At 43.6% G+C, this 26,965-nt stretch overlaps 1 protein-coding gene across 1 annotated transcript in view; it reads left to right on the forward strand.

Moving 5' to 3' along the window:
* Positions 1-26,965, forward strand: part of LOC147035763 (extracellular calcium-sensing receptor-like) — a 46,300-nt gene that overhangs the window by 8,924 nt on the left and 10,411 nt on the right. Inside the window, exons 3-6 of the mRNA XM_085869372.1 lie at positions 14,078-14,351; positions 14,530-15,695; positions 16,041-16,268; positions 25,516-25,639. Of these exons, the coding sequence (XP_085725498.1) occupies positions 14,078-14,351; positions 14,530-15,695; positions 16,041-16,268; positions 25,516-25,639 (1,792 nt within the window). The remainder of the gene's footprint in view (positions 1-14,077; positions 14,352-14,529; positions 15,696-16,040; positions 16,269-25,515; positions 25,640-26,965) is intronic.

Genomic DNA, 26,965 nt, shown 5'->3' on the forward strand with positions numbered 1-26,965 from the left:
GTATGAATAGTGGGTTGGCTTAGCCCAAATATTCAAAACAATTGTGCATTTTGTGATACAAGCACCAAGTTTGACACAAATGTACATTAATATGTTGCGAACATTTTCAGATATTGGGCAACTTGAAATTCTCTCTTTATGTCCGCCATATTGGATTTCAAAATGGCCGCCACTTGAAATCTACATTTGCTATTATCTCTGGACGTAATGCAGCTATTGACTTGATTCTGGTATTTAAATGTATGTTTTTGGGGGCAAGGAATCCAATGGTAGTTGCCATGATCCGGCACTCACACATGATCCCACACAGTGGCCATGATCCCACACAGTGGCCATGATCCGGCACTCAATGGATGTCGTGAAGAATGCTGTGGAACACCTGAATCCTGGACAGACACCAGTGGTCACCGTTGATCAGCCACTGTTTGCTTTGGCCAAGCAGAGAGCTATGGTGAAGACCAGATAGTGGTGAAGTTTGGTGGCCTCCACATAGAGATGGTGGCACTGAGGACACTGGGGGACTGGCTGAAAGGGAGTGGTTGGGTGCAAGCACTTGTGCAAGCCGAGATTGTGACAGCAGGGACAGCAGACTCATTCCTGTGAGCATCCCATGTATTGCGCACAAGAAGAGCACATCAAGTGACTGCAGCAGCACTGTACATCCTGCAACACCGTGCCTACAACCACTACTGTCGGAGAAACCAGGGATGCAGAGGACTCTCCGGAGTTTGAAGACTGGTGTTGCCAGAGAGGAGAAGACATCCCCCAGTTTCACTACTGGGCAACCGTGCTGGAACTAGAACTGTTGGCTCTAGTGTATGTGCGTTCTCTCAGGCAGGGATCGTTAATGATGTACCTCGATGCTCTGACAGAGCTGGTCCCCTGGTTCCATGCACTGGATCACACACACTATGCTTGGTCGATACCAGTGCACCTGAAGGACATGGCCGAACTCACCATCAAACACCCAGATGTAGCCAGGAAATTCAGGGAAAGCCACTTCACTGTTCAGAAAACAAAGGGTGTTCTCTTCAATCCCGATTGACCAGGCACATGAGCAGAATAATGCCTGCATCAAAGGAGAGGGTGGAGCAGTTGGGCTCACTGACAACCCTAGTGCCCTACGTCACTGGATGGTTGCGGGACCAGAAGTTGCCAGGGTGATCGAAGAATTCCAGGATGGGAACCAATACTGGAGACAGCAAACAGCAGACACACGTCATCATGATCAGACGCCAAGTGTACAGGCCTCATTTGTGAAAGATGTTCACTCTCTCGTCGGTGTCATAGAGGAGATGGGCAACCCATTCGAGGAGGAGAGTCAGGATGTAGTCAAACTGGACACAAAGGAGATCGCAGATCCTGCTGCTGTGGAGACCGTGATGAATGCCAAGAGGATTGGCCAAGAGCAGTTTGAGGCTTTCACCAGAGAGTGTCTGTTGGACAGAACAAAGGCAGTGGACGCACCCATTCCTCATAACAAGCTGAAGGTGTTCAGCACTTCCACTCCAAGAAGCCAGAGCATTGGTCAGCAACAGCTCGCCTCCATCAAGAATGACCGTGAACTCTTCGCACGCCTGTGCATTGGCTGCCAGACGAGGGATGGAAACCTTGAGGAGTTCTTTTGTCACGAGAATCAGGCATGTCCTCCTGCATTGTCTGATGGTGGAAGCCTCTGTACTGGTACCAAGAGTGATCTCCTCACATGCTTGAAATAAGTCTCTGACGCAAAGACAGAAACTCCTCTCACGACCTGTATTGTGCTTTATGGAGCATCCATCATCCAGATGCTGAAGCCGGCTGCATCAAAGACCTTTGAAGAGTATGCACAACAGATCTTCATCCCATATATGTCCACGAAGCTACAAACAGTGTCACGCATGGATCTGGTCTGGGATACTTACCTTGCTGATTCACTGAAAGGTAGTACACATGCAAAGCGGGGACAAGGTGTGCAGAGACGTGTGGTGGCTGCCACAGCCATACCGGGAAACTGCCAGAACTTCCTACGAGTGGACAGCAACAAGACCGAGCTGTTCAGGTTCCTCTCAGCAGCTCTCATGGAATGGTTTGACCAGGAGGACAAGCAACTCGTCATTACTGATGGAGAGACAGTGCTCAGCAAGCCACTACTGCCAGATCTGACCTCACTCACCTCATGTAACCATGAAGAAGCTGACAGTCGGATGTTGCTGCATGCATCTCACGCAGTCCAGCATGGACACCATGCAATACTGATCCTGACTGTAGACACCGATGTTGTGGTGCTTGCAGTGTCCCTGGCACAGGAGTTGCAACCAGAAGACAAACTGTGGCTGGCATTCGGAACAGGCCAGAGTTTCCGATACCGAGCAGCACACAAAATAGCAGCTGGATTGGGACGAGAGAAGGCTCGTGCACTGCCAATGTTCCACGCTCTAACTGGATGCGACACTGTGTCTAGTTTTGCATAGACATGGCAAGAAGACTACATGCGCAGTCTGGACGGTACTGCCAGAACTCACTGAGGCGCTGCTGCTGCTGTCCTCTGCACCTCATGACATACCAGACGATGGAATGCGCATAATTGAGAGGTTCGTGATCCTGTTGTATGATCGAACCAGCAAATGCACAGACATTGACAAGGCCAGGAGGAAACTCTTTGCAAGGAAGAACAATGTGCAGCTCATCCCTCCAACGAAGGCAGCTCTGGATGAAGATGTCAAGAGGGCAGTGTATCAAGGTGGACATGTGTGGGGTCAGATACTGCTGCCACCACCAGAGCTCCCTCCACCAACCAACTGGGGTTGATCAAGGACTGGAGAAGGACAGTACACACCTTACTGGACCAGGCTAACTGAGGCAGCTCACAGCTGCATTGAGCTGGTTTCTTGCAAGTGCAAGAAAGGGTGTGTGAGGCGCTGCAAGTGCAAAAAGGCTGCCCTTCAGTGCACAGCCCTCTGTGTGTGTGAAGGGGACTGCACATGACGATGAGTCAACAACATACATGTACTTGTGGCAATGCTGAACTTGTTAACATGACACTGTTTATGTACATGTATCTTCAGTACCGGTATATACCTAGCCTCAGATAGCAGTACACCGAGCCTCAAATACAAGACCATGTAGCATGTCAGTATTATACCTAAGACATTTACAGAACTAAGACATTCTTTTCAAAGTATTGTGTTGAATCTAATATTTGCCTAGATAATTTCCAAATAAATTATATAACAGACTGTGATAGATAATATTAAGTTGAAAATGGTACCATTGGATTCCTTGCCCCCAAAAACATACATTTAGATACCAGAATCAAGTCAATAGCTGCATTACGTCCAGAGATAATAGCAAATGTCGATTTCAAGTGGCGGCCATTTTGAAATCCAATATGGCGGACATAAAGAGAGAATTTCAAGTGTCCCAATATCTGAAAATGTTCGCAACATATTAATGTGCATTTGTGTCAAATTTGGTGCTTGTATCACAAAATGCACAACAGGTTTGCTATGGAGCTACACGAGAACCGTTGTGCAAGAATAATTGTAGTTACCATAAGAGGTTAAATTATTGTTCAATTGGATATTTAATGCTCGTCGATCCACAAAAATCTTCCGTGAAAATTAATGTAGCTCGTGTTGTAAAACGTTATAATTAATGAGGTGCAACCATGTTTACAAATGAGCTGCCATTTTCAGATTTGAATGTTTCCTTGCTGTCTGTTTCATGCTGTGTGAATGTGCTCGGAATCAAACAATTTTGTGTTTCAACTCCTTGCGTTGAAGTTGTAATACATGACGATTTGTAAATTTGTACCATGTCAAATTAAACATTCCACACTTGCAGAAAATATTGTTACAGCCGCCAGGTCGTCAAAGCGGCCTGGTATGAATCTTGGCGAACCGCGTCAAAGCGGCTGACTGATTTAGTCGCCCGATGCTGGATCACGGGTTTATTCACTCTGATACCATGCCAAATGGGACAACCGAGCCAGTCCATGTGCGATGTTGATCGATGTTGTGCGCCCGATTTCAATTGACAGCCGAACGAAGCCGGTGAGTGCACGGCACGGTCTTGTGGTAGATGCTGATCACCTATACCCAATTGGTCTGTTAGCGGATGTACAATTCCAATCGCGATCACAATCACTAAAATTCACCCGAGACCAAATTGATTTATGTTGAGAAATGGTACACGGGGGCGGGAATACATGAAAGCAAATAACAAAAAAAGCCAATAAAACACCTTGCCCTCTACCGAATATACACTGACAAAACTAACAAACGAAGGAGAGGTTCCTCAACTAACTACATCCTTTGCGGGCCCAGGTATACCACGAGAGATAAATAATTCAGAGGGAGACAAGACAGAAAATAACATGCTTTCCCGGTAGGACACAGCTGGACCTTGATGAGCAGAAATGACACCTTTGCTCCAGGTGAGAGCTGATATCCGTGTCACACCCTGGCATGGCATGAGAAGCAGAGTGGTCTTGGGTGGCTGGGTGAGTTGCGGCGCCACAGCAACTCTTGAGAATCAACAAAGTTTCCTGGTATCTGCTCAGGACGACTGCGCCTGTGTACCTTTCTGCACACGTTTTCATAATGTTTTCCCCCACCCACCGCCATGACATACTTTGCCCCCTCTCCTCTCAGTCGCTATTGGCCTGGAAGCCCCACTTGATGGTTCCAAGTATCATGCCAAATTGGACAACTGAGCCGGTCTCTGTGACATGTCACACCGATGGTCCTCTTCCATCTTGGGCACCATTGATACTCTGCTTTCCCACCAAAACTTGGACCTAAAAGCTTACCAGGATGCTACAAATGAGAGAAAAGAGAGATTCCAAGAGATAGAACAATAAAAACAGGTGATTTAGGGATGGCAGTTTTTGACACACATTGCAGAGGGGGACAAGATATTTATAGACATGAAGGTGATGCATATCTAATATCATCATTCAATTACCTCATGCTTATTCTATGACATTTATATGGGAAATAACGAAACTATCCTATGCAATGTTATATCACCCCTTAAAATAATTTCCACAACAATATACAGACTAGTTCCACATACAGTAATAGAATCCTGCACTACCTTGAAAGAACCTTTGCAATTGGAATCTATCTGGGCTATATTACGTTTCTTTTTTTTTTAAGTTTTTTTTTTCTGGGGGGGGAGGGATAGATTGAGGCAGTGGTCTGCAGCCTATACATCCCCCAAAGAAAGGGAGGGTTTTGGTACATAATTTTACGCAGGGTTTTTGGACGTAATTTTGGTACACTTAAGAGGACTTCTGAGTTTATAGTATGTGCATTTGACGACTGAACAATGTGTCGTCTATGATGAAAGAAAGTTCCATTTTGATTGCAAGCCACACCAAGGAAATATAAGTCATGGTGGTAATGCAAGTTGATACTACAAAGTATAAAAAATATTAATGCAGGATGTTTAATAAAAAAGTTAACCCTATGAAAGTTATATGAAATTTTTATTTTTTTAATTCAAAATTATTCGATCGAAGGTTTGTATGAAACATCATTTGAAGTAAAAACCGCAAACATCAGAGTCAGTTTTAATTTCAAAATGGCATGGACAATGGATGAAAGGTCTTCATTATGGAGTCTTACTTTGCCAAAAAGTCATTTAAACAGCATCAAACCCAATTCAGAAGGAAGTTTGAGACCAGATTAGTCCCAGATAAGTCTGCTATTTTTCAGGTGATAGAGGTTTAATTCCCATAGGAGAGTACAAAATCTTAATTACTCAATGTTAGATCGCCCAAGGACTGCATGATCACGAGAAAGCATTGAAGTGGTCCATGAAGCAGTTTTGAGGAGCCCCAGGAAACTGCTGCGTCCTTGATCTCTGTAATTTAATTTATCTTTATCTAGTAAAGATAAATTAAATTATTGTTGTGGGTAATTATTATAGTGCGGGGTAACATCACAAACTGGTCCAACACGTGGAACATGTCTTTCAATCCTGACAAATCTCACACTCACTTTGTCTCTCCAGAAGGAGCGTTTGGAAACCTCCCCTCCCCCATCTATTTTGTCAACAATCCTCTGAAAGAAGTCCTTTCTTTCAAGCTTCTGGGTCTCACTATCTGCCATGATCTTTCCAGGAATAGCCACATTTCCAACCTCACCTCCAAAGCCAGTCGCTCACTCGGAATCCTCCATCGTGCAAAGTCCTTCCTCGGCCCACCTGAGCTCCTGACCACATACAAATCTTTTGTCTGCAGCCTGATACAATTCTACTCTCCCCTCAAGGCTGGTGCTCCTGACTCTCACCTTTCTTGGCTTCACGCAGTGAAAACCAAGGCATTTTGGATCAATGGTATCTCCCATGATGAGGCTGAGTCTTTGGGCCTCTTGCTCTCTCAACGCAGGCAGGTCGGTGGTCTTTCTGTCTTCTACTGTCTCCTCTCTGGTCTCGCCCACCCTGCTCTGTCTGCGATTTGTCCGCACCATATTTCCGCAGGGTGCTCAAGGTCTGCTAACAACCCCCTTCTGGTAAAACTACCAAAATCACGAATCGCTGCTCAACTTCACTCTTTCATTCCTCTTTTTCCCCGCCTTTGAAATAAACTCCCTCACTCTGTTTAATCCCATTATTTCCTCCAGGCCTTCAAAACAGCTGTTCACCACCACCTCTTATCGTCCTCCATCCAAATCCTCGATCTTTTCTACCCCCGTTAATCCACCCCAAACCAAACTCATTCAAATTCCCTGCTTTCCTTCCTGGAAGTCCCTGTAATGTCCATCTTGTATTCCCCATGATCCCCACCCCCATACTTCTCCCTTCCACATATCTAATGTCTCTGTTCCCCACTGTTTTGTCCTTCCCACGCCCCTCTTGTCTCATGCCCCCCTTGTTGTGAGTTGTGTGTTCATTCTCATATGAGCCTTGACAAGGCATAAAAATAAAGTATACAAATAATTCCAAATCAGGAACTAAAAATGTACCCGCATCACATACAAGTGAAGCAAATACTAACAATGCTAAACAACTTCGTGTGACGATGTGTGAATGGTTTGAGGAAAAAATGTGTAGGGATCCAAATTTTCTGAGTAATGTGTGTTTTTCTGACGAGGACCCATTTTTGTTTTTAAGTGGTCATGTTAACTCGAAAAACAACATGCTTTGGGTTTGTAGTTCTCCTGATGAATACTATTGACTCAGAGTATTGATAACCTCAAAAATGCAATTTCCACCAACATCAAAGCTCTTCTGGTTCACGAATGCCGACAAGTTATCAACAACTTCACCAGGAGGATCCATTTGTGCCTGATGCGGCAGGGCAGCCATTTAGAACATGTTTCGTGAACTGTCTTCTGAAATCACTGGTTTCATTTTTCTGTGTTGGTTCATTCGTATTACAAAGATTATTCCATATAAGTTCATGTTGTTTCAATGGAAAAATTTAAAAAGTATAAAAACATCTTTGGGTTGCCTTTTTTTTTCATATAAAACACCTTGTATTAGAAGTCTTTAATAAAACAACTCCAACCTGACAATCACGTCTTCATCCATGATCAATTAAACATTGCATTGCCACATGCTAAATGATTTGAGGACGTCAAGATAAACGTAATCAGTAATGTTCAACAGGGAAAAATTTATGATCAAAATGGAATATTCACCCATAATGTTGTTTACGCAGAGGTCCTGCAGTGACACCATTCCAGGCAACCACTGGAGTGAAGCTTCAATTCACATTTCAGATATCTTTGACTTGTAAATAAACTATTTCACCTGTGCATAGACATGTATTCACATTTGCATTACATCGTGTATTCACATATTGTATGAAGTAAGTAAATCACATAGATTGTGTCATTTCTGGATCTGACAAATTGCCAGTGCCCATTTTGGAAGACTACCTGTGCAGTATCTAACTCAAGATGTCATATATGGTGAAGCCTGTGGGTTTTCCACAGGTGCTGGCCATAAACCAATGCATCATCATAGATGAGAGTCGATTTGGATTGCTGTGCTATTATATAAATGATTGTATCCACAATACACAAGTGTAGATAGGGATTGCTGTGTGATTGCATATATTATTGCATCCTCATCATATTTGACTAGATATGAATTCCTGTGTAATTTCATCAGAACATCACATGCGACTGTAGATAGATATGGATTGCTGTGCAATACGCAACTTTCAAAATGACATATGAATGCCAAACGAGACCTTTTGTGCAGGTGTTGTGTGTGTTGACGCTGACTCGGTTTAGTTCACCGACAACTTTTAAACTGCCGTTAGTAACGTGCAATCTGAAATTCAAATCGTCTTTTAAACATAATTTTCAGCATTTAGACGAAAGAGTGGCAATTTCAAGGTGGTTAACCATAATTTCCCCGTTCCTAAATTAAAATCAGACACAGAAATGGAGGAAAACCGAGATATATCCCTGGATGAGACCGGAGGTGTTGATTTCCTTTCATATCCTCCAAACTTGACAAGGAATTTTTACGTGCAGGAGGAGGCCCATCAGCCCATCATGCCTGCACCACACCAACACCAGATTTTTATTAAACCTGTCAATACCCCTTCCCTTCGTGTGCAGCATTTTGGCTGCTACACCAGTACTCATTTTGTTGACCTCAGTTGACAGGTTGAGTCAACCCCCTGGTGTTAATTCAGTGGCAAACAGGGTTGAACTCAGGACCCTAGGATCCCAAGCTACCACCCGAACTGCTAAGCCAACTCCAGGTTGGGAATTTTTTGCAGTTAGTTCTCAACATCAGGTCGGGAACTAACTTACCCTGCACAATCAAAAGCCCCAGATATTTCCTTCCCATCAGTGTTCAGAAGCACATATTCCAGATATGCAGTCCATTCACTGGTAGCGACCCAATGGGAGTTTTGTATAAACAAACACCTGTCCACTCGGGCCTTGCACTGGTCCACATGTTCATGAGTTTGTAATACAAGTCGGTGCCTGTTCGGCGAGTTGAGAAAGTTCTCCAAGTCTTTCTATGTACAGCTGCACAGCCCTTTCTCTTAAGTGTTTTATCCAAGTATTTCCAGCTTATTCCAGAAGCATTGTGAGCCATTTTAAGTCACAATCTGTATCTACCACAGACAATACACTTTATGATGCCCTGAACGCTGATATTTCCTGGTGTTTCTGCGTACGCATGCTGAGAATTCTGGGGTTCAATACGTCATTTTGAAAGTTGTATATTGCGTATAATCATCGTACTATCATATGCTAGAATCATCGCTCTCTAATTAATTGAACGGCCATATACTATTATCCTGATTCAAAGGTGTAATTCAAAATACCTCTCCAAAATACCTCTCACTTCGGAATTCAATACACCTCACAGCACTGGAAAACATAGTGACAGGAATACTGCAAGGGAGGGATTTGTAACACCCTCCCCCACCTTAAAGCGGTGCAACATGATGCACATTTACATGGAAAATTTGTGTCACCCCCACTCCCAAGGATAAAAAACACCCCGATGCACCATATGGGGTCACGTTAATCCTATGTAGCAAGTCTGGATGTAATCAGCACAGAACTGTAAGAGGAGCAGCATGAAACACACACACACACACACACACACACACACACACACACACACCGGTCTGCAAATTATCGTAAGGATGTGTGTAGACATACTGTAAGTTGCTGTGCAATTCCATAAATCATATAATCATATATGCATTGCTGTGTGATTGTGTATACTGTATATCATCACATCATCATATATATGTCTAGAAATGGATTGCTGTGAAATTACATAAATCACACAGTATCATATCTATATTGTATCTGCATCATATCTATACCTTAGCAGGCTTAACAGTCAGTGACAATTATGCTGACAAAGGACATTCCGAGCAAACTCCCAAAATATTCCACAAATATTCCACAGTGAATTCCTTCACAACAGCCCGGCAGAATCAGGTTATCTGCTGATATATGTACATCTTTTTCCTTTTTTCATGGCAAATGGTTCCGATGAAAGACTGTCTGCTTTAGTGGTACAGTGAATGCAAGTGGCCAAAATGGTGTTTAAATTACCTAGGAAACCCTCAAATATTGCGTGGTTAAGTTTCTGGGAAATGCCACGACAGTGAAAACCAAAAGCCAACGGGAAAGGGGGGGATGGGGGGTTAGTTCCTGGGCTTCGAGAAAATATAGAGGAAGGTGGTGGCAGCTAAAAATTAACAAGTCACAATTGAAATAAATATATACAAAAAATATAAAGCATATTAATATTGAAATAAAGATGTAAATAAAATAAATCCTATATGTATATGTCTAATATATATATATATATATATATATATATATATATATATATATATATATATATATATATATATATATATATATATATATATATATATATACACACACACGTCATTTCCTGTCTGTGCCACAAGCATCACCCATTCGACAGGACATGCCTCCACTCTTCCACCCCATCATCACAAGCACTACCCTTTAGCCAGGCCAGGCTTTTCCCTCCAGGGGCTCATAAATTTCCGCCATCTTTTTCGTTCCGCATAGCTCTGAGGCTAACAGACAATGATGAACAAATTCTGAGGCTTCATTGGCCGATGGTTTACATTTGAAGACCGAACAATGCGCCTTCTCTCATTATATAAAGGTACCGTTTTGAGGTCACAAAGGTTCATTTTGATTATAACTCATGCAGAGGAAACAAGGTAATGCATAACTTCTTTTGAGCATTCATGGCAACGGTCTCTTATACATTGACCAAAGAAGGTACATTCTCATAATAGGCCATGGGCCAGACCTGGTAATTTTTGGCCACCGGTACCACCCTAGAGGAATAATGCTCATTATACTTTTTGGCAGGTTATACATCTCTCCAGACAGAAACTATGTGATAGCCTTGCATTGGTGGTAGCCTTTTGTGTGTTAATAGCTGTTTAGTAACCCCATCCCAAAATATACTTTTCTGAAACTGGCGTAAGACAGAAGACATTCTGTTTAAAACTTATGGTTCTCTCTTATTATAGGCTATATCTTCTTGAAAATTGTTAGACACGTAGTTCATGTTATTTGCTTTTCAAAACAGTTGTTAAAACTAGCCTAGCATTTAGTGTTTGCAATTACAGACACTGATAGTCCAATGCTGATTCCTTGCAGAACATATGATTTTGTTTTCATACAAAGTGGTATGGAAGTTTTTTGCCCAAACCCTATTTAATGGATACCATGTTTAAATACATGAATTTGAAGAAAATTTAATCATAAACTAAAATAACAAAATTTATTTTAAGTGAGATGTGCATTATAAATGTTATTGTTATTATTGTTACCCCACCCCCAAAAACGAAAAATAACGCAAATCAAGGAAAATTTGTTACTTTTAGTTTTTATTGCATACATGCAACAAATACGTTGATAAAACAACTTAAATGATTTGAAGGTTCATTATTTTATGTATGATTTAAATGACCAAGTCCTGTTGGCCGAGGATGGAAGATGGAGAAGTAAGAAGGAGTTGAACAGTTGGTTGTGCACTGGATGGATGGTCAGCCAGCACCTGAGGCAGTCCTTGATTTATTGGCCTGCAATTGTAAAAGGAAGTGTTCACTACCAAAATGTGTGTTTGTCAAACGGACTGAAATGCACTGATTGTGCAGAATGCCATCCATCTTTGAGTCAGACGATGGGGAAAGTTTAGATGAGGATATTGAAGAACTGGATAATGATTATGATTTTTAAATTCATCTTGAACATGTTATATCATTTACAATCAGTGCATATGATCAGAGATGTCTTAGAAACTATAAAGGACCAGTCTTTAGTTCATAAGACAATATGTTTATCCGCAACACATTTGGCTGAGTTCATGGCCTTGTTTGTGTGTAAAACCACATTTGTGTTTCTATTCTGTAATTTTATGCCCTACAACAGAAGATTGTGTTTCATTTTCACCTTTGACTCATTCATCAGATTGCACATGATTAACCATCTTGCTACTGTCTTATTGGTTTATATTGTGTAATACAAGTGTTTGATACCTTCATATGTGCATTGTTGAGTATCTAAATCCCTGAAATTCTGTATTTTTTGAGAAATTACAGGTAAAAAAACATTAATCTTGTTCATGAATATGCATTCATTTACCTTTGTTTGATTCTTGGAAAGTATCCTTCAATAACAACAGGGAAAATATAATGACATTGACTAAATTACATCAACCGTACAAATTAGGTATTTTTTTTCATTTGGGGGTGGGGTAACATTGTCTGCTATACTGATCTTAACATACAACATACAAAAAATTAATTTAGATTTTCGGATTTCTTCATAAATTTGCTAAACACCCATGTAATTATATTGTTCCAGAAGTTTTATTTACTTTCCACAGTAAATGATTGACAAATACTTTTCTAAAGGCGGTATGATTTATCACACAGGAAATAGACACTGATATATGTGTCACCAATGACATACCTTTCAAACTAAGAATGTTGAGCACTTTTTGTTGAGAAGCAAATGATCCGAGCAAAAGGCGAAACAAATTTCAATGTTAATGTTTGACTGAAAAAAAAATGCTGTTATGTTGAAGTGGGATGTCTTACCTTCTACTGGCCATTTTGCACAAAAGCTTATTTAAGGGAAGGCATATAATCAGGGTGATAACACACAAAAAGCTACCACCGATGCAATGCTGTCACATATTTTCTTACTCTCGGGGTGCCCTTTGCTAAAAATCACAAGGAGAATTATTTCCCCCCCCCCCACCCCACCCCCGATGGTACTGACCAACCCTACTGGCTCATGGACTATAATGCAGAGGAAAGAAAATTGTGAAGTCTTGAAGAAACAAAAAACTTTCGGTTTGGACCTAATGTTTTCAGGATTGAATAGTGTGCAAGTTCAAGATTTATCAACAAAGTGGATTTCACATGTGTATGTACATGTAATTCACATGTTATGTGAAGTAAATAAACATTAGAGACTACATAATTCATTAGCCAGGCAGCCGGGGAAATATGTTCTTATTCTTTATGAAGGTATTATGTACACATACACATTAAAGAAAAAATGTACACATCCATTTTAAAATTATATTAAATGTACACATCCACTGTAAAGTTATATTATATGTACATGTACACTTTAAAGTTGTATGAAATGTACAAGTACACTTTAAAGGACACACGAAAGGGGAAGAAGAAACAAACAATCTTGTATATAATGAAAATAAGGCCTAACTCACTAATGGCCCTGGCAATTACAGTTTCATTCAAAAAATGGGAAAAGGTGAGGACTGCAGGCAAGCACAAGGTTGGCTTGGAGTAGGTGGTATGGTTGTGCAGGTTGGCATGGCACAGGCAAAAGGTGGCTTGGAGCATAATGGCAATGATTACGAATGGCTATGAGTGCCTGAAGAGGATGTGTGAGAGAGATCAGACTGCTCAACATCATCAGTGACCAGAGAGAGGGAGGAAAGATGTTGGCTCTCCAAAGTTCTGACTCCAACTGCTCTCATGGTTTTTCACAGAGGCCCTGCCCTTCTGCATGGTAGGTTCTCTGGTCCACCCGAAGTACACGGCGAGCCATCATTTGCTGCCACCTCTGGTGGGTGGTATCAAATGCTCTGTCGTGCCACCCCTCTCCAAGGATCTGCAGTTGACTTCACCATCATGGCTTGCATTCCACCAACCAGTTTGTGATATGTACCATGGAAAGTATAGTATGTAGCGCTTTCTGGTGTGCCTTTGTGCCCAAGTCCTCCACCTGACCTCGCCTGACACAGGAGGTTTCACATGATACAATTTTACTCTTTCTGCTTTAAAGTGTTGCAATCACTACCTCCTTGGTGTGTGATTAACAAGATGACCTATCTCTACAGATATCCAATACAAGAGTAAATCTAAGCTAAACAATTCACACAGTCAATACCAACATCTTAATGCAATCTAGCTATGGATCCCTCCATCCACATACCAATATGTATTAATGTTCAAGTATGTAAAGTGAAGTCTTCCAATTTTTATATGTGATCATGTGCAAATGCCTCCATTAGCCTTGAACCACAGTTTAAAAGTTGTACTAATTGCATACTTCATATTTAGGTCAGTTATTTTTCCACCTGCAAGTGCTTAAGTGATAAACGAGAATTCCCTTCTTTCTTACGAACTATCCCAAGTGACATCTACCAGGCCACAGCAATGGCCCATTTGGTGTTGTATTTTGATTGGCTCTACTTGGGGGCTTTGGCAAATAGTGATGACTATGGTCAGCAAGGAATTGCTCAGTTCTTAAGTGAGGTGGAGCAAAAAGGTCTTTGCATTGCTTTTCGTCAAAATCTCCCAATGATACATGATGTGGAAGTGCTTCATCACTTAGGTAGGTACATCGTTTAAAGTGATAATTACCTTGAAATTACTTGTTGCATTTATCTCAGTAACTGTAATGAGACAAAACTGGACACAAACTTCACAGTATTGTTTTGAATGTTTGATCTTGTAAAATGTGCATGGTTTTCAAACCGTCCAGATCTAATTTACAAATTCTGATCATGCAGGTGAAGAAGTAGAGAAAAGCGGGGCTGAGGTTGTTGTAATCTTTAGTTCTGAAGATGAATTGATTACATTTGCAGAAGAACTGGCAAACCAAAATGTAAGTGGTAAAACTTGGGTAGCAAGTGAAGCGTGGGCGAGCTCACCTGTTTTAAAAACTTCAAGGTTTTCTTATCTATTTCAAGGTACCATCGGTTTTGGATTACGACGGGGACACGTGAAAGGTTTTCATGACTTTCTGACAAATTTGCGACCACAGTGTTCTCCTTTTTCTATGAGGAAAATATGTCAATTGGATATCTTTGAATATCTACCAAGTCAAAGTTTGCGAATGACAGTTGCCAATCTTTCGTTTCCAAGACGTTCAGAACATATCATGATGGGGAAACAAAGAAACACAAATTCTAATGTGAGGAATGAAATAGCAGATTTGTGCAAGAAATCAAATTCATTCTGTCAAAAAATATACACATTGTGCAACATCTCAAACATCACAAATGAGATAAATTTTATGAATAATAGTGCATTGATTAAGGCAATGCTTCCATTTGAAAATTTGAATGACTCAAGAAGTCATAAAAATAAATATAGTGATGATTCAATCGCAAAACAGAAAATATTCTCAAATAGAGATATCATACATGCGTTGTTCCTGTCAACACAACAGAAAATGTCTTCTGGTGTCATCAAAGGTCATTGGGAAAACTTTTTGAATGTCAAAAAACAATCGGAAAACATGAACATCATTGACAGGATATCTCGAAAATCGCTGGTCGACGAAGATACCCTAAACAAATCTGCAATGCATTTCACAAAAGTAACCCAAGTCAATGTGACCTATCCCTTTTCAAATACCCCTCCGAATGGCATCGATGCTAGTGCTGAAGAAGCCGAACCCTATAATGGCTTTTTGTTCGAGCTTTGGGAAAACACATTCAATTGCAGTTGGGATACCTTGGGAATGAAGACCAGAGAATGCACGGGCAAGGAAGACCTACACCAGGTGGAGTCTGCATTCACGGACGTGTCAGATCTCCGAGTCACATACAATACTTATGTAGCTGTCTATGCGATAGCACACGCTCTGCACAATATGCGCGCCTGTGTTGGCGGAGATGGACCTTTTGAGAATTCCTCCTGCGGTGCCAAGATCCATTTCAAGCCATGGCAGGTACATGACTGAATATGTTGTTTTTTTTAAAAAAAATTCATTTTAATCTATATGACTTACATTTTAGCTGATTGTAATTTGCGAGAAGTTTGTTTAAAATACTTTTCCTGTTTTTGAGACTATATTTCCATTCGTTGCAAATTATAGCAAAGTATAACATATTGGGATTTAAGATAAAGAAGGGAAAGGCAGGAGTGGTGTTGTTGTTTTTTGCAATATATATATAAATATATATATATATATATATATATATATATATATATATATATATATATATATATATATATATATATATATATATATATATATATATATATATATTTTTTTTTTACATTTTCTTTCAAGTTGCTACTGTACCTGCAAAATGTACATTTCATAAACAACTTGGGGGAGGTTGTAACCTTTGATGAAAACGGCGACCCTCCTGCTGTGTACGAGATCATGAACTGGAAACCGGATGGGAAGGGGGCAATGAAGATCGCTATTGTTGGTATTTTCGATTCGTCTTTGCCACCTGAACGTCAAATGAAAATCAACTTGAGTGGAATTGTTTGGAGCAATGGACGACGCAATGTAAGATTTTTCTTTTCATAAACGTTGCATGAAAGACTACTTATTGTGAAATTTTTGAGAATGGCAAATTCAATTGGTTGGTACTATGTTCACCTACAACTTCTCTGGTATGGGTTTGATATCTGACAGGTTTGATTGATTTAAATAAATTATTTTCCAGTGCTAGTGAAAAAGGAATCATGGAACACATCAACTACTGGATGGAAAGCTGGTTGTCATATCTACATGTTAAAGACCCAGTGAATGTTCAAAAAATTATTAGGCCATTCCCTGATGCAAACACTCCAGCCACCAAAAAACACTTCACCCCGCAAAAAAACATTGTTGTGTGTGTCGGTGTGGTGCTGTGGTGTCGTCCACCAGATGGTGCTTTCCTTGGGTTAACCTGAAGCGGTGCCTTCGGGTGGGTGCCTGGAATGTCTTATCCCTAAAATATGGGGATAGGCCAGGCATCTGCGGACACCCCTGGAGTACCGGCGGAAAGTGGACGCAGTGATGCGCTGTGGCGCATTCTCCTAATATATGTATGTATGTATGATGCTAACCTTCCAAAAATCTCTACTTGGGGTTAGCCGTATAAAGAGCACTACCTCATGCAGGCAGTCAAGATAGCTCATAAGGAGTGTAGTTCCACAATGAAGCTGTTCAGTCTGTGTTCAATTCCTGACCAAACTGTAAACGGTTATCCTGATGTTTCACAGCCAGGGTGTTACATCGGGGAGGATGTCATCCTTCAGTGTGATGATTAACATCCAGTAGTAACTGCCTCGTCTACATAACAACCAGTTTCAGTGCCAATGGTGCCTTTTGAAAGACGAGGCCAATTTTGTGCGGGCACCCTGGCAAATTTAATATACCTGCCCTACCAATCACACCTTGTGATGGAGTAGCAATCTGTCCATCGTTGGTTCTCAAACTGCAATGTTCAAACCTGCGTGCCCTGTGAAGAATATGGCTGCAACTTGATCTGATGCTCTGCACAATCGATGCAACTCTGAGATATTAATATGGCACGGTAATGATGTGCCGAATGGTCTCGACCTATCTCATGTTGTTGATTGAATCGCGTGTTGAAGCATGGAACCTCACTGCGAACCATGAGAAGAGACTTGATGGATGCTAAACTCCACTTCTTCGTTCATCTTTCAATGTCCATTGGTCTGAACATAGGACAAAGAATGAGCATATGTGGTTCTCTTCCAAGGCTATTGGTTAAACTTAGCAGAAGGCGTCTCAGGATTGCTGGGCACTGTTACCGCTGCAAAAACGTATCTGTATCCAAGCTTGTACTCTGGACACCAAAACATGGAAGGCCAAAGTTGGGCAGCCAAGCTCTCAGCTACCTTAACATGTTGAATATGAACACGGGCCTGGAGAAAGAGGAAACACACACCGCAATGCTTGATCGAGAGGAATGGAAGCTGAGGATCAGTGTCGTCTGAGTTCTGCCTGAATGACAAATTAAGAAGAAGAAGAAAAAGCATATACCATGTCATAAATCATGAAAATGATGTGGCTTTCTCTTTCCTGTGATAGAGGATGAGAGATACTTGAATAGCTATTAGTATGACCATAAGGTTACCAATTTGTATACTACATTCAGAGGTATTGGGTGAGGATGTAATTTTTGAAATAAAAGGAAACATTTGTTTAAACCATGAAAGTACCTGTCTATAAATGGGCTCCCTGGAAAGGTAGTGGCAGCAGAAACAGTAGATAAGTTTAAATTGGAATTAGATACGTACCTGGAAGTTATGGAGATAGAGGGGTATAAAGATGTTGACAGGACTTTTAGGTAGTTTGTGCATTGATGGGTGATTGTGTTGATGTGTATGGAATGCTTTTGGTGGGGGTCTCGTCATGGGGTGTTGTGTGGTTGATGTGTATTTATAACCAAGCCTATGCCTACTCCCCTGAGGAGAAGAAAAAAATATATATATATTTAACAAAAAACACAAAAAAACGGCAAAAACTTAAAATAAATAGATAAATAACAAGTTCGAATTGAGAACATACCCCGTGGGATTTTATTCGTACAACTCTCAGGTGAGCGATAGCACGGACGACACATAGTTTTGAAATTTGGTAAGATTTTCATCTCATCAGAAAAAGAAACCAGAACAACTCACAAGATTGAGGCTCGTTTCATCTCATCATTTGCGACTTAATTTTCTGTTGGGTATTGACGAGCGCATTTTTTTTTAAAATAAATTTAAGAAAATTGGCCGAAAGGGCCGTTTCTCGGTCCAAAGGGACGAATTGCACTTTGGTTTCAGTTATTGACTGGGAATTGGTCTCTAGAATACACCTGTCAAGTTTGGTTTGGTTCCGTGCACTAATAACCGAGAAATAACAATTTTTAGAAAATGGGCCAATTTGATGGAAAGGAATACAATCCATTAATACTGTTGTGGGGCCAAGTTTCGGTGGCGAGCATGACCGCAATGTGGAGCAGTAGAGTCGGCTCCACCGAACACCCAGAATTTATAAGTCGGCACCCCGGATAACTCCAGAGCCGATGGGTCCCTTATCAGACCGAAGATCGCCAATAGGTCGACCACGTGGGATCGGGTCGATTGCCAATTTCAATTTACCTAAATACCCACGTCGTCCAAACTACCCGAGAAATTCACCCTCGGCAGGATCTGCGCGATCCGGGCCATTACCGAGCCGGATCCGAGCCGTACCCCGATCGGAGAATACCAGATTCCTGCCGGGCCGATTACACATTTAGGGCAACAATGAAGCCTTCTAACTGCCGTTCGCAGCGTGACAAACCAATGGTGGAAAGGACAAGGACGAGCTGGGACATTCAACAAAAGGGGAATTTATTAACAATGATAATTGGGGAACGAGGCGAGCATGTAAGGGCAGAGTTATCCGACTAAGCAATGCAAATAATGTACAGCAAAAAGCACTTAACAACTCTACTTATCAGACGGGGCCCACGGACACACACACGCACACACAAATACCCAGAAGAAATTATGGCCGTGGCGTGTATTGAAGGTTTCCAGCTTGAGGGAAGATGAGCTGGAAACCAGAGCTATCTTGGACCTTCCCGCCTCGTGCGGCCCTTGACGATCCAGCTCGGCAGGACTTGAACCCACAACTCAATGCCGTTGCAAGCTCTGGGTACGGAGGGCAGCGTCGGGCTCCAGCACGCTCTCCGGCATGCGACCAGACCAGAGCCAGTGACAAGAGGAGACCAGAAGCGAGATGACCGCGCCGTCCTATCTATTTCTTCTCTCTCTAGTGTTGGGGGCGGGGGGGGGGGACGTGTCTCCCCTCTCGGCACCCCTTATTCACCAGGGGAAATTCGTTGTCTCTCCATTAGTGGTCGGGGAGTGTGTCGGGATGTCTCGATCCCTGCCCCACGAAGAGGCTCTGCTTCTCTTGGAGCTTGCTCTGCACCCATTGGCCGATTGACGGCAAACTTTCTCGCATCTCCCTGATTGGTCGAGAGCCGCCGCAAGGTCCCACCTTGAACTCCGCCCACTGAGGGTGCTGTGGCATCGGGTTGAGGAAGCGAAGTGAAGGTGTGTTGTTGTTGTTATAAGTGTAAAAATACTATCGGAAATAACCTCGCAGCGCATGCACATTTAATTCCCATGAGACATAGGGGAAAGAGAGCGATCTATCCACATTTACTTATCAAATTAACTGAGCGATGGGGACCTGAATGTTGAGTGCTCATGGCTGCCATATCTGTAACACTACCCCTTCCTCTTTTTACAGACTTGTCCCGAGTCGTCAAATTTGCGTGTCCCCAGAGCATGTGTAAGTTTTTCCCCCAAGTACGATTTATCTGTGGATCCCTGAGTACAACATTTTTATCTGTGCCCCAAAAATAATTAACCTCGTGAGCTACGTAACTAAACTAACAGACTCATACAGACAACTTAACTAAATTGTCGGCGCTAAGACAAACAACAGGTGGGTTAAGCTTATTTACAATCTAAACTAATATTTACACTAACCATGGCCCAGGATTTGTGATCTGGAGAAGAAAAAGTCACAACCAAAGTCAACAGTTCTGCGGCTCAAACGCAGTCTCTGGCAGAGTGGAATGGATGGATGCAAAGACACAAACGAACGCACGGGCTGCTCAATGCAGTCCCATTGATGTGGCTACCTGCAGGGCAGTCCTTGCAAAATACTGTGGTTGATGTTCCTGGCACCCATGGTGATGGTGGACACGGGGGCAATGCAAACAAGGGTAGCAGTCATGTGGTTATGGCAAAGGCAGGCAAATCGGGCATGGCAAGGCAAGGCAAGTACGGACCAGTGACTGTAGCACAACAGGCCAGCATATGAAGCTGGCCGGCCTCTGATATGGTCCGTAAGGTTCTGTGGAGGGAGTGCGGTGGTGGCAGCTGCTCCAAAAATGGGCTCGGACCTACCCTACTGCCTCCCTATCGCCTTTGCCTTTCTTTGTCCATACCCACTCCCTTCGTCTGCAACAACAAAACAACAAAACAACAAAATTTAGTCCCTTTTGATTTTATTTGTTTCTTATAATTTTGTCTCCCTAACCCCTTTCTGTCTTTGTCCGGCTAACCTATCCTGTCAACCTAGCCTACTCCCAACCCCTAAGTTCCTTTTTTGGAGGGGAATAAGGGAGAGACTAGTGTCCTGTCTCGAGACCCAACGAAGCTTCAGAATAGCCTCCTACAGATTTCAGCCATCTTACCAAGGTGGGTCCAGTGGCCTAGCGAGAGTGAAGGGATGGATGGTGCGAAGGGGTACATTTCCTAACTACCCTAACTTAAAATTAAACTTTAAACTATCCCCGGGGCTTTTCAAACGCCTGACTCTTTAAACTATAGGTTATAAAAACCATGATTCCCATCGCCTGTGTTGGTGTCCCTTATAATTTTGGGCCTTGCCCGCAAATTTTCACTTGTGCCCTTGCACAATTTCATGGCTGGGCAGCGTGGCTCAATTGGCAGGGATTCCCCCTCTGCCGAACTCCAACCATGGCACCCCCTGGCCCTGAGGCTGTCTCTGAGCCCACATGCTCCCTATGAATGCGGGGGCGTTTCCCTTCCTGGCATTGCCCTGCTTCCATGCCCACGTGTCATTTTGGTGCTCCGGGTCCCTTTCCGAGGGTCGCCTGTGCCCACTACACTATCCCGGTCCCTTGGACCCTTGGCCTACTCTGGCCGACTGTCCGGTGCCCGGCGTGCCCTCTACTCGATACTCACCTTTCAACAGCCATGCTCCCAGCCGGTCCATGGACTCCTGCATCCCTCCAAATGGGTTCCGAGCCTTCTTTCCACACCAACGACAAAACGCCCTCCTTTTGGTAAATTGGACTAACCGACTAACTAACCTTACACTGACCCCGGGGTAACTTGGGCGGGATTCACTCCTCCCCCCACTCATTCATTCGTACCATACATTCCACATTCACTCCATTCACACTTGGGCCCGCTGTCCCACATTCACTCAATGGACGCATTTTTTTACTTTTCCAATTCACACTCTACCTATGTTCCCCTAACTATCTCGTGCTCCCTCGTCGTCCCTTATACTTGTGAATGTTCCATTTAACCTACATAGCTAAGCTACGTCCCCACTACACATTCAATGTCTGTTCATGTCTCCCAGTATCCATTTATCATTCTAAATCTAACCTAAATTCCCACGAACTACTCCACGGGCCCCATGGAGGATGGCTCATGCCCCCATGTGGCCGGTCTAACTAAGCTAAACCCATCCTGCTAAGCTATTGCTGCGATGCCCAAGCAAGATGTCTACCACATACCTACCGGGCCGTGTACTTGGAATGAGGCTTTTTTATTCTATTTTTTTTTGCACGGCTCACTCGCTTGTCCCTTCCGATGGACGATACATGCATCCATGACGCCACCCTGCACATCGTGACAAGTGCTCACTCTCAAGGGGTCCACCATGCGAGCCAACGTGCGGCACTCACCCGTAACTCGTGCTGCGAGGTCCCGTGACCTCACCCGTGCACCGAACCTGCGCGGTTTCCCGTGCAGGCCAGCCCGAGCGTATTGTCCCGGAAACCCGCTCCGCACATTCCACGAACAGAACACGCGGCATGCAGCACGTGGAGCTTCACACACGTGCTCCCATGTGGACCCGTCCGTTCCACATTCCCACAACAAACGCCTATATTTTCGAGGTCCACGCAGCCGACTTGTGTCCAACGTGGAACGTTTCCGGGCTGGATCGCGAAAACGCGCGCAAGCAGGCCATGCGCGAAATGTGCCATGGGTTCCGTATGCGCCATTGCGCGAACCTGGCATGGCAGCCAAACTAACCCTTTGTGGTCTTCCAGACTCTCTACTCGTGTCTCCCATCTGGATCGGTCCATGTACCAATTCCTCGCATGCACTCCCGCATGCCATGACATTCGCATTCTGCATAGCTTTTGACACACATTTCGACACACTCGTACCACTCATACACTTCACCACACACTTCCGGACAATCACATCGGGGATTCGTGTTACTCAAGGGGTACCGGGATCTCTGTACCCCCCAAGCTCCACGTGTACGCAATCACATCACTCACCTGCTCAACCTCGTTCAGCCCGACCGGACTCGCGTCGTCGCGATCTGCTTCGAGAGAGCTTCCCATCTTCCTCTGTTCCTGAGGGAGGTTAACCTGATGCTCAAACCGGGTCAGGAGACATTCCACAAGTTCAACCCCATTGTCCCTCACCTGCTCTATGTGTGTGTGCTCGTAAATTTCCTGCAGTTTCTCCTCTATTTCTTCTGCGCGATCCGGGCCGTTACTGAGCTGGATCCGAGCCGTACCCCGAGCGGAGAGTACCAGATTCCTGCCGGGCCGATTGCACGATTATGGCAACAATGAAGCCTCCTAATTCCCGTTCGCAGCGCGACAAACCAATGGTGGAAAGGACAAGGATGAGCTGGGACATTCCACAAAAGGGGGAATTTATTAACTATGATAATTGGGGAACAGGGGGAGCACGTAAGGGCAGTTATCTGACTAAGCAATGCAAATAATGTACAGCAAAAGCACTTAGCAATTCTACTTATCAGACAGGCCCCACGGACACACACACAATTACCCAGAAGAAATGATGGCCGCAGTCTTTATTGAAGGTTCACAGCTTGAGGGAAGATGAGCTGGAAACCAGAGCTATCTTGGACCTTTCCGCCTTGTGCGGCCCATGACAATCTGGCTCAGCGGGACTTGAACATGCAACTCGATGCCGCTGCAAGCACCGGGTATGGAGGGCAGCGTCGGGCTCCAGCAAGCTCCTCCGGCACGCGATGAGACCAGAGCCAGTGACAAGACGAGACCAGAAGCCAGTGACAAGACGAGACCAGAAGCAAGATGACCACGATGTCCCGTCTATTTCTTCTCTCTGGTGTTGGGGGCGGGGGGAACGTGTCTCACCTCTCCGCACCCCTCATTCGCCAGGGGAAATCGGTCTTCTCTCCATGATTGGTCAGGGGCGTGTCGGGGCATCTTGATCCCCACCCCCCGAAGAGGCTCTGCTTCTCTTGGGGCTCGCTCTGCGCCCATTGGCCAACCGACCGCAAACTTGCTCGCATCTTCCTGATTGGTGGAGAACTGCCGCAAGGTCCCTCCTTGAACTCCGCCAACCACGGGCGCTATGACGTCGGGTTGACGAAGTGAGGTGAAGGCATGTTGTTGTTGTTATAAGTGTAAAAATCCTATCTATAAATTTACCTCGCAGTGCATGCACACTTAATTCCCATACCAGAGCCCCCGCCCAAATGTACAATTTGCCGCTTCCAAATCTCTCAACACGCACCCTGCTAAGCCAATGAAAGAAACACAAAAACGAGCTGAAACATTCAACAAAATGGATATTTATTTACAATATGCAGGGAGGGGAACACACAAAGAGCAGAGTTATCATGACTAAAGCAAGGCAAATAATGTACAAGGAAAACAGGCACTTAACAGTTTCTACTTATAGATGGGGCCCAATGACACACACACGCACACACAAATACCTCAAAAGAAGAGGGACCTCAAGGTCTTTATTCGAGGTTTCCAGCTCGAGGGAAGATGAGCTGGAAACCAGAGCTATCTTGGACCTGTCCACCTCGTGTGGTCTTCAACGTCCTGGATCAGTGGGACTCGAACCCCTAACCAAGATGCCACTCCAAGTACCCAGGACTGAGGGAGAAGGGCGGATGCCAACCAGCGTAAGCGCGGACGAGGCAGCGAGCACCAGCAGGCAAGGTCAGGCGATCCGGCGGTGATCCGGCAGACCAAAACCAACTCTCAGAAGGACGGATGGACAGGGCAGAAGGCAGAAAAAGACAGGAAAACAAGCCAGGCCCCAAAAAGCTCTCTACCGCAGAGTCGCAGCGACAATTATCCCCCTCCTCTGTTGGGAGGGGCCACAGCTCTCTGTGGCCTCCGTTCATTGGGTGAAGGGCGTGTAGCGTCCCCGCCCTCCTGAAAAGGACTGCCCCTAAGACAGGAAGTTGAGTAACAGTATTCTGCGCTGGCTTCCCATTGGCTGAACGACTCGGCTTTTCGTGCACGTCGCTCATTGGGAAAACAGGGACTCATGCCCTTATTTGGCGTGGAATTCACACCGACTGGCACATCGGACTCCACCCACCACGAGCGTTATGGCCTCAGGATGGAGCAAAGGTGTTTTTATAGTTGTAAGTGATGTGAAAATGTCAAAGAAAATCCTGACTATCAAAATAACTCCGCAGCACATGTACAATTAATTCCAATTAGACTAGGGACGGCACTCTAACTAGAAACACACACTTACCGATATAACTGAGCTATAAGGACTCTGGCTGTTGTGTGCTCATGGCTGCCAGATTTGTAACAATATAACCATCTGTGCCAACCTTCCTTGCACTGTATATCTTTGTATTCTTCTGTGTGTTCACACAAGATAACATTTCTCCTTTGAACCCTGAGCTCCTTGGACTTTTGGCTCCCCCACCTGTGCTCCCTGGAGAAAAATCCAGCCGCTCGGGTATAATGAGGTTTGAATAGCGGCTGGTAAAACGGCAACTAGGGTTCAAAATGTTGACACATTAACCCTCCTCTGATACTTTCTTCTGGCACTGTTTTCATTGTTTCACTGTGTGATGAAATTTGCTTATTATGAACCAAAATACACTTCTCAACAATGCCAGTATTTGGCACTTTTGAAATTGTTCTTCTTGAAGCTTATTGGAAACCAATTCTTCAAGCTAAATGATGCTGCCATTAACACGTGTGCATCTTAATGTGCAGGTACCTCGCTCTGTGTGCAGTGAGTCATGCCTACCGGGTACACGTAAAGTGGCTCGGAAAGGTCAACCTTTTTGCTGCTTCGACTGTATCCCGTGCAATGATGGGAAATATTCTAATACTACAGGTGAGTCAACAGTCCTTGCTTTGCCTTTGATGTGATGTAGATTTATGAGGAAGAGGAAAAATTATTTCTTGATGCATTGGTATGAGATATGCTCTGTGAATTAATGAATGCAGAATGGGATCGATCTTTCAGGTAATCAACCCCATCCTGGGCCTACCTGTGCATGCATGTGAGAGTGCATTTTCTACCTCTCTTTTATAAAAAAAAAAATTGTATCGTTGTACTCTGAACAATGTGAGGTGTTGGCTGTCTACCATTTTTCTCATACTTCAACAGCCGAAGGCCAGAGGCATTATTTGCTTTATTTATTTTCAAAACCTCAGCTCTTGGATGGAAGAGCGAGGTGATAGAGGGTAAAATGGAAATGTAATGACAATGTGGCAGTTGAATCACAGTTGGACATAAGTAAGGGAGTAAATGACATGATATGAGGCAAGAGTTAAGCATAGGAAACATAGTAACTTGCAAGTAAGATGGATGGGTGATGGAGGGTAAATGGGGATAGCAACATGAGGAAGTGGTGCACTACTTTAATTCAGCCCTGGAAGGAAGAGGGTGATTGTTCTTTTTTGCTCACTTTTGTAGAATTGTTTTCTGGAGATGGCTCAAACGGGTGGAGTCGTGCAGTAGGCTTGAATTTTGGGAGTGTATCAAAGGGAGAATTACTGCGGGGTGATGGAGGGGATGTTGGAGGACTGAGAGAGCAAGGAGATGAGGATAGAAAAAGAGCCCACCAACCCATATGTGATATTAGAGTAAGAAGAGTCATTCTTGAGGCCCATCACAGTCGGTCAACAATGTTGAGAGCTTTAGAGTCCACTGGATCTCAGAGTGGCAGAAGTGATACAGGGGCACCAGCCCACACAAGATAACAATACCCCTTGAGCTTCAAAGAAAGGCCTCATAGGCTCTATTTATTCCGATTTTTTGTCAAATAATTACTGGAAACAACAAAGGATTTGTTGTTCTGTGAACAACAGAAACCCTGTCTGTGGCTGGCTTTGGAGGCCATATTTGTTTCATCATAAAGGCAGGAGAGTTCATGACTGATGTCGAGGCTGACATTATCAAGAGATTGAACCTCATTCAGTGGCTGACCATGAAAATAGATAAGGACACGGTTCATTCAATGATTGTTTCAGACTGACTGGTTGAGACTGCGACACTTGTCAGGATTGAAAGACATGTTTCCATTTGTCAGAGCAGAATCGAATTGGTTCCTTATCAGAAGAATGTGATGCAGTTGCTGCTCGCCTCTTATTTGGTTGTTATGTTATATTTCGCCGTTTGGAGACATCCATAAAAAAGACAAAGGGTTTTGTTTTT

This window comes from Eptatretus burgeri, chromosome 1, assembly GCF_056783735.1.
Source record: "Eptatretus burgeri isolate ZD-2024b chromosome 1, Ebu_testis_v1, whole genome shotgun sequence".
NCBI lineage: Eukaryota > Metazoa > Chordata > Myxini > Myxiniformes > Myxinidae > Eptatretus > Eptatretus burgeri.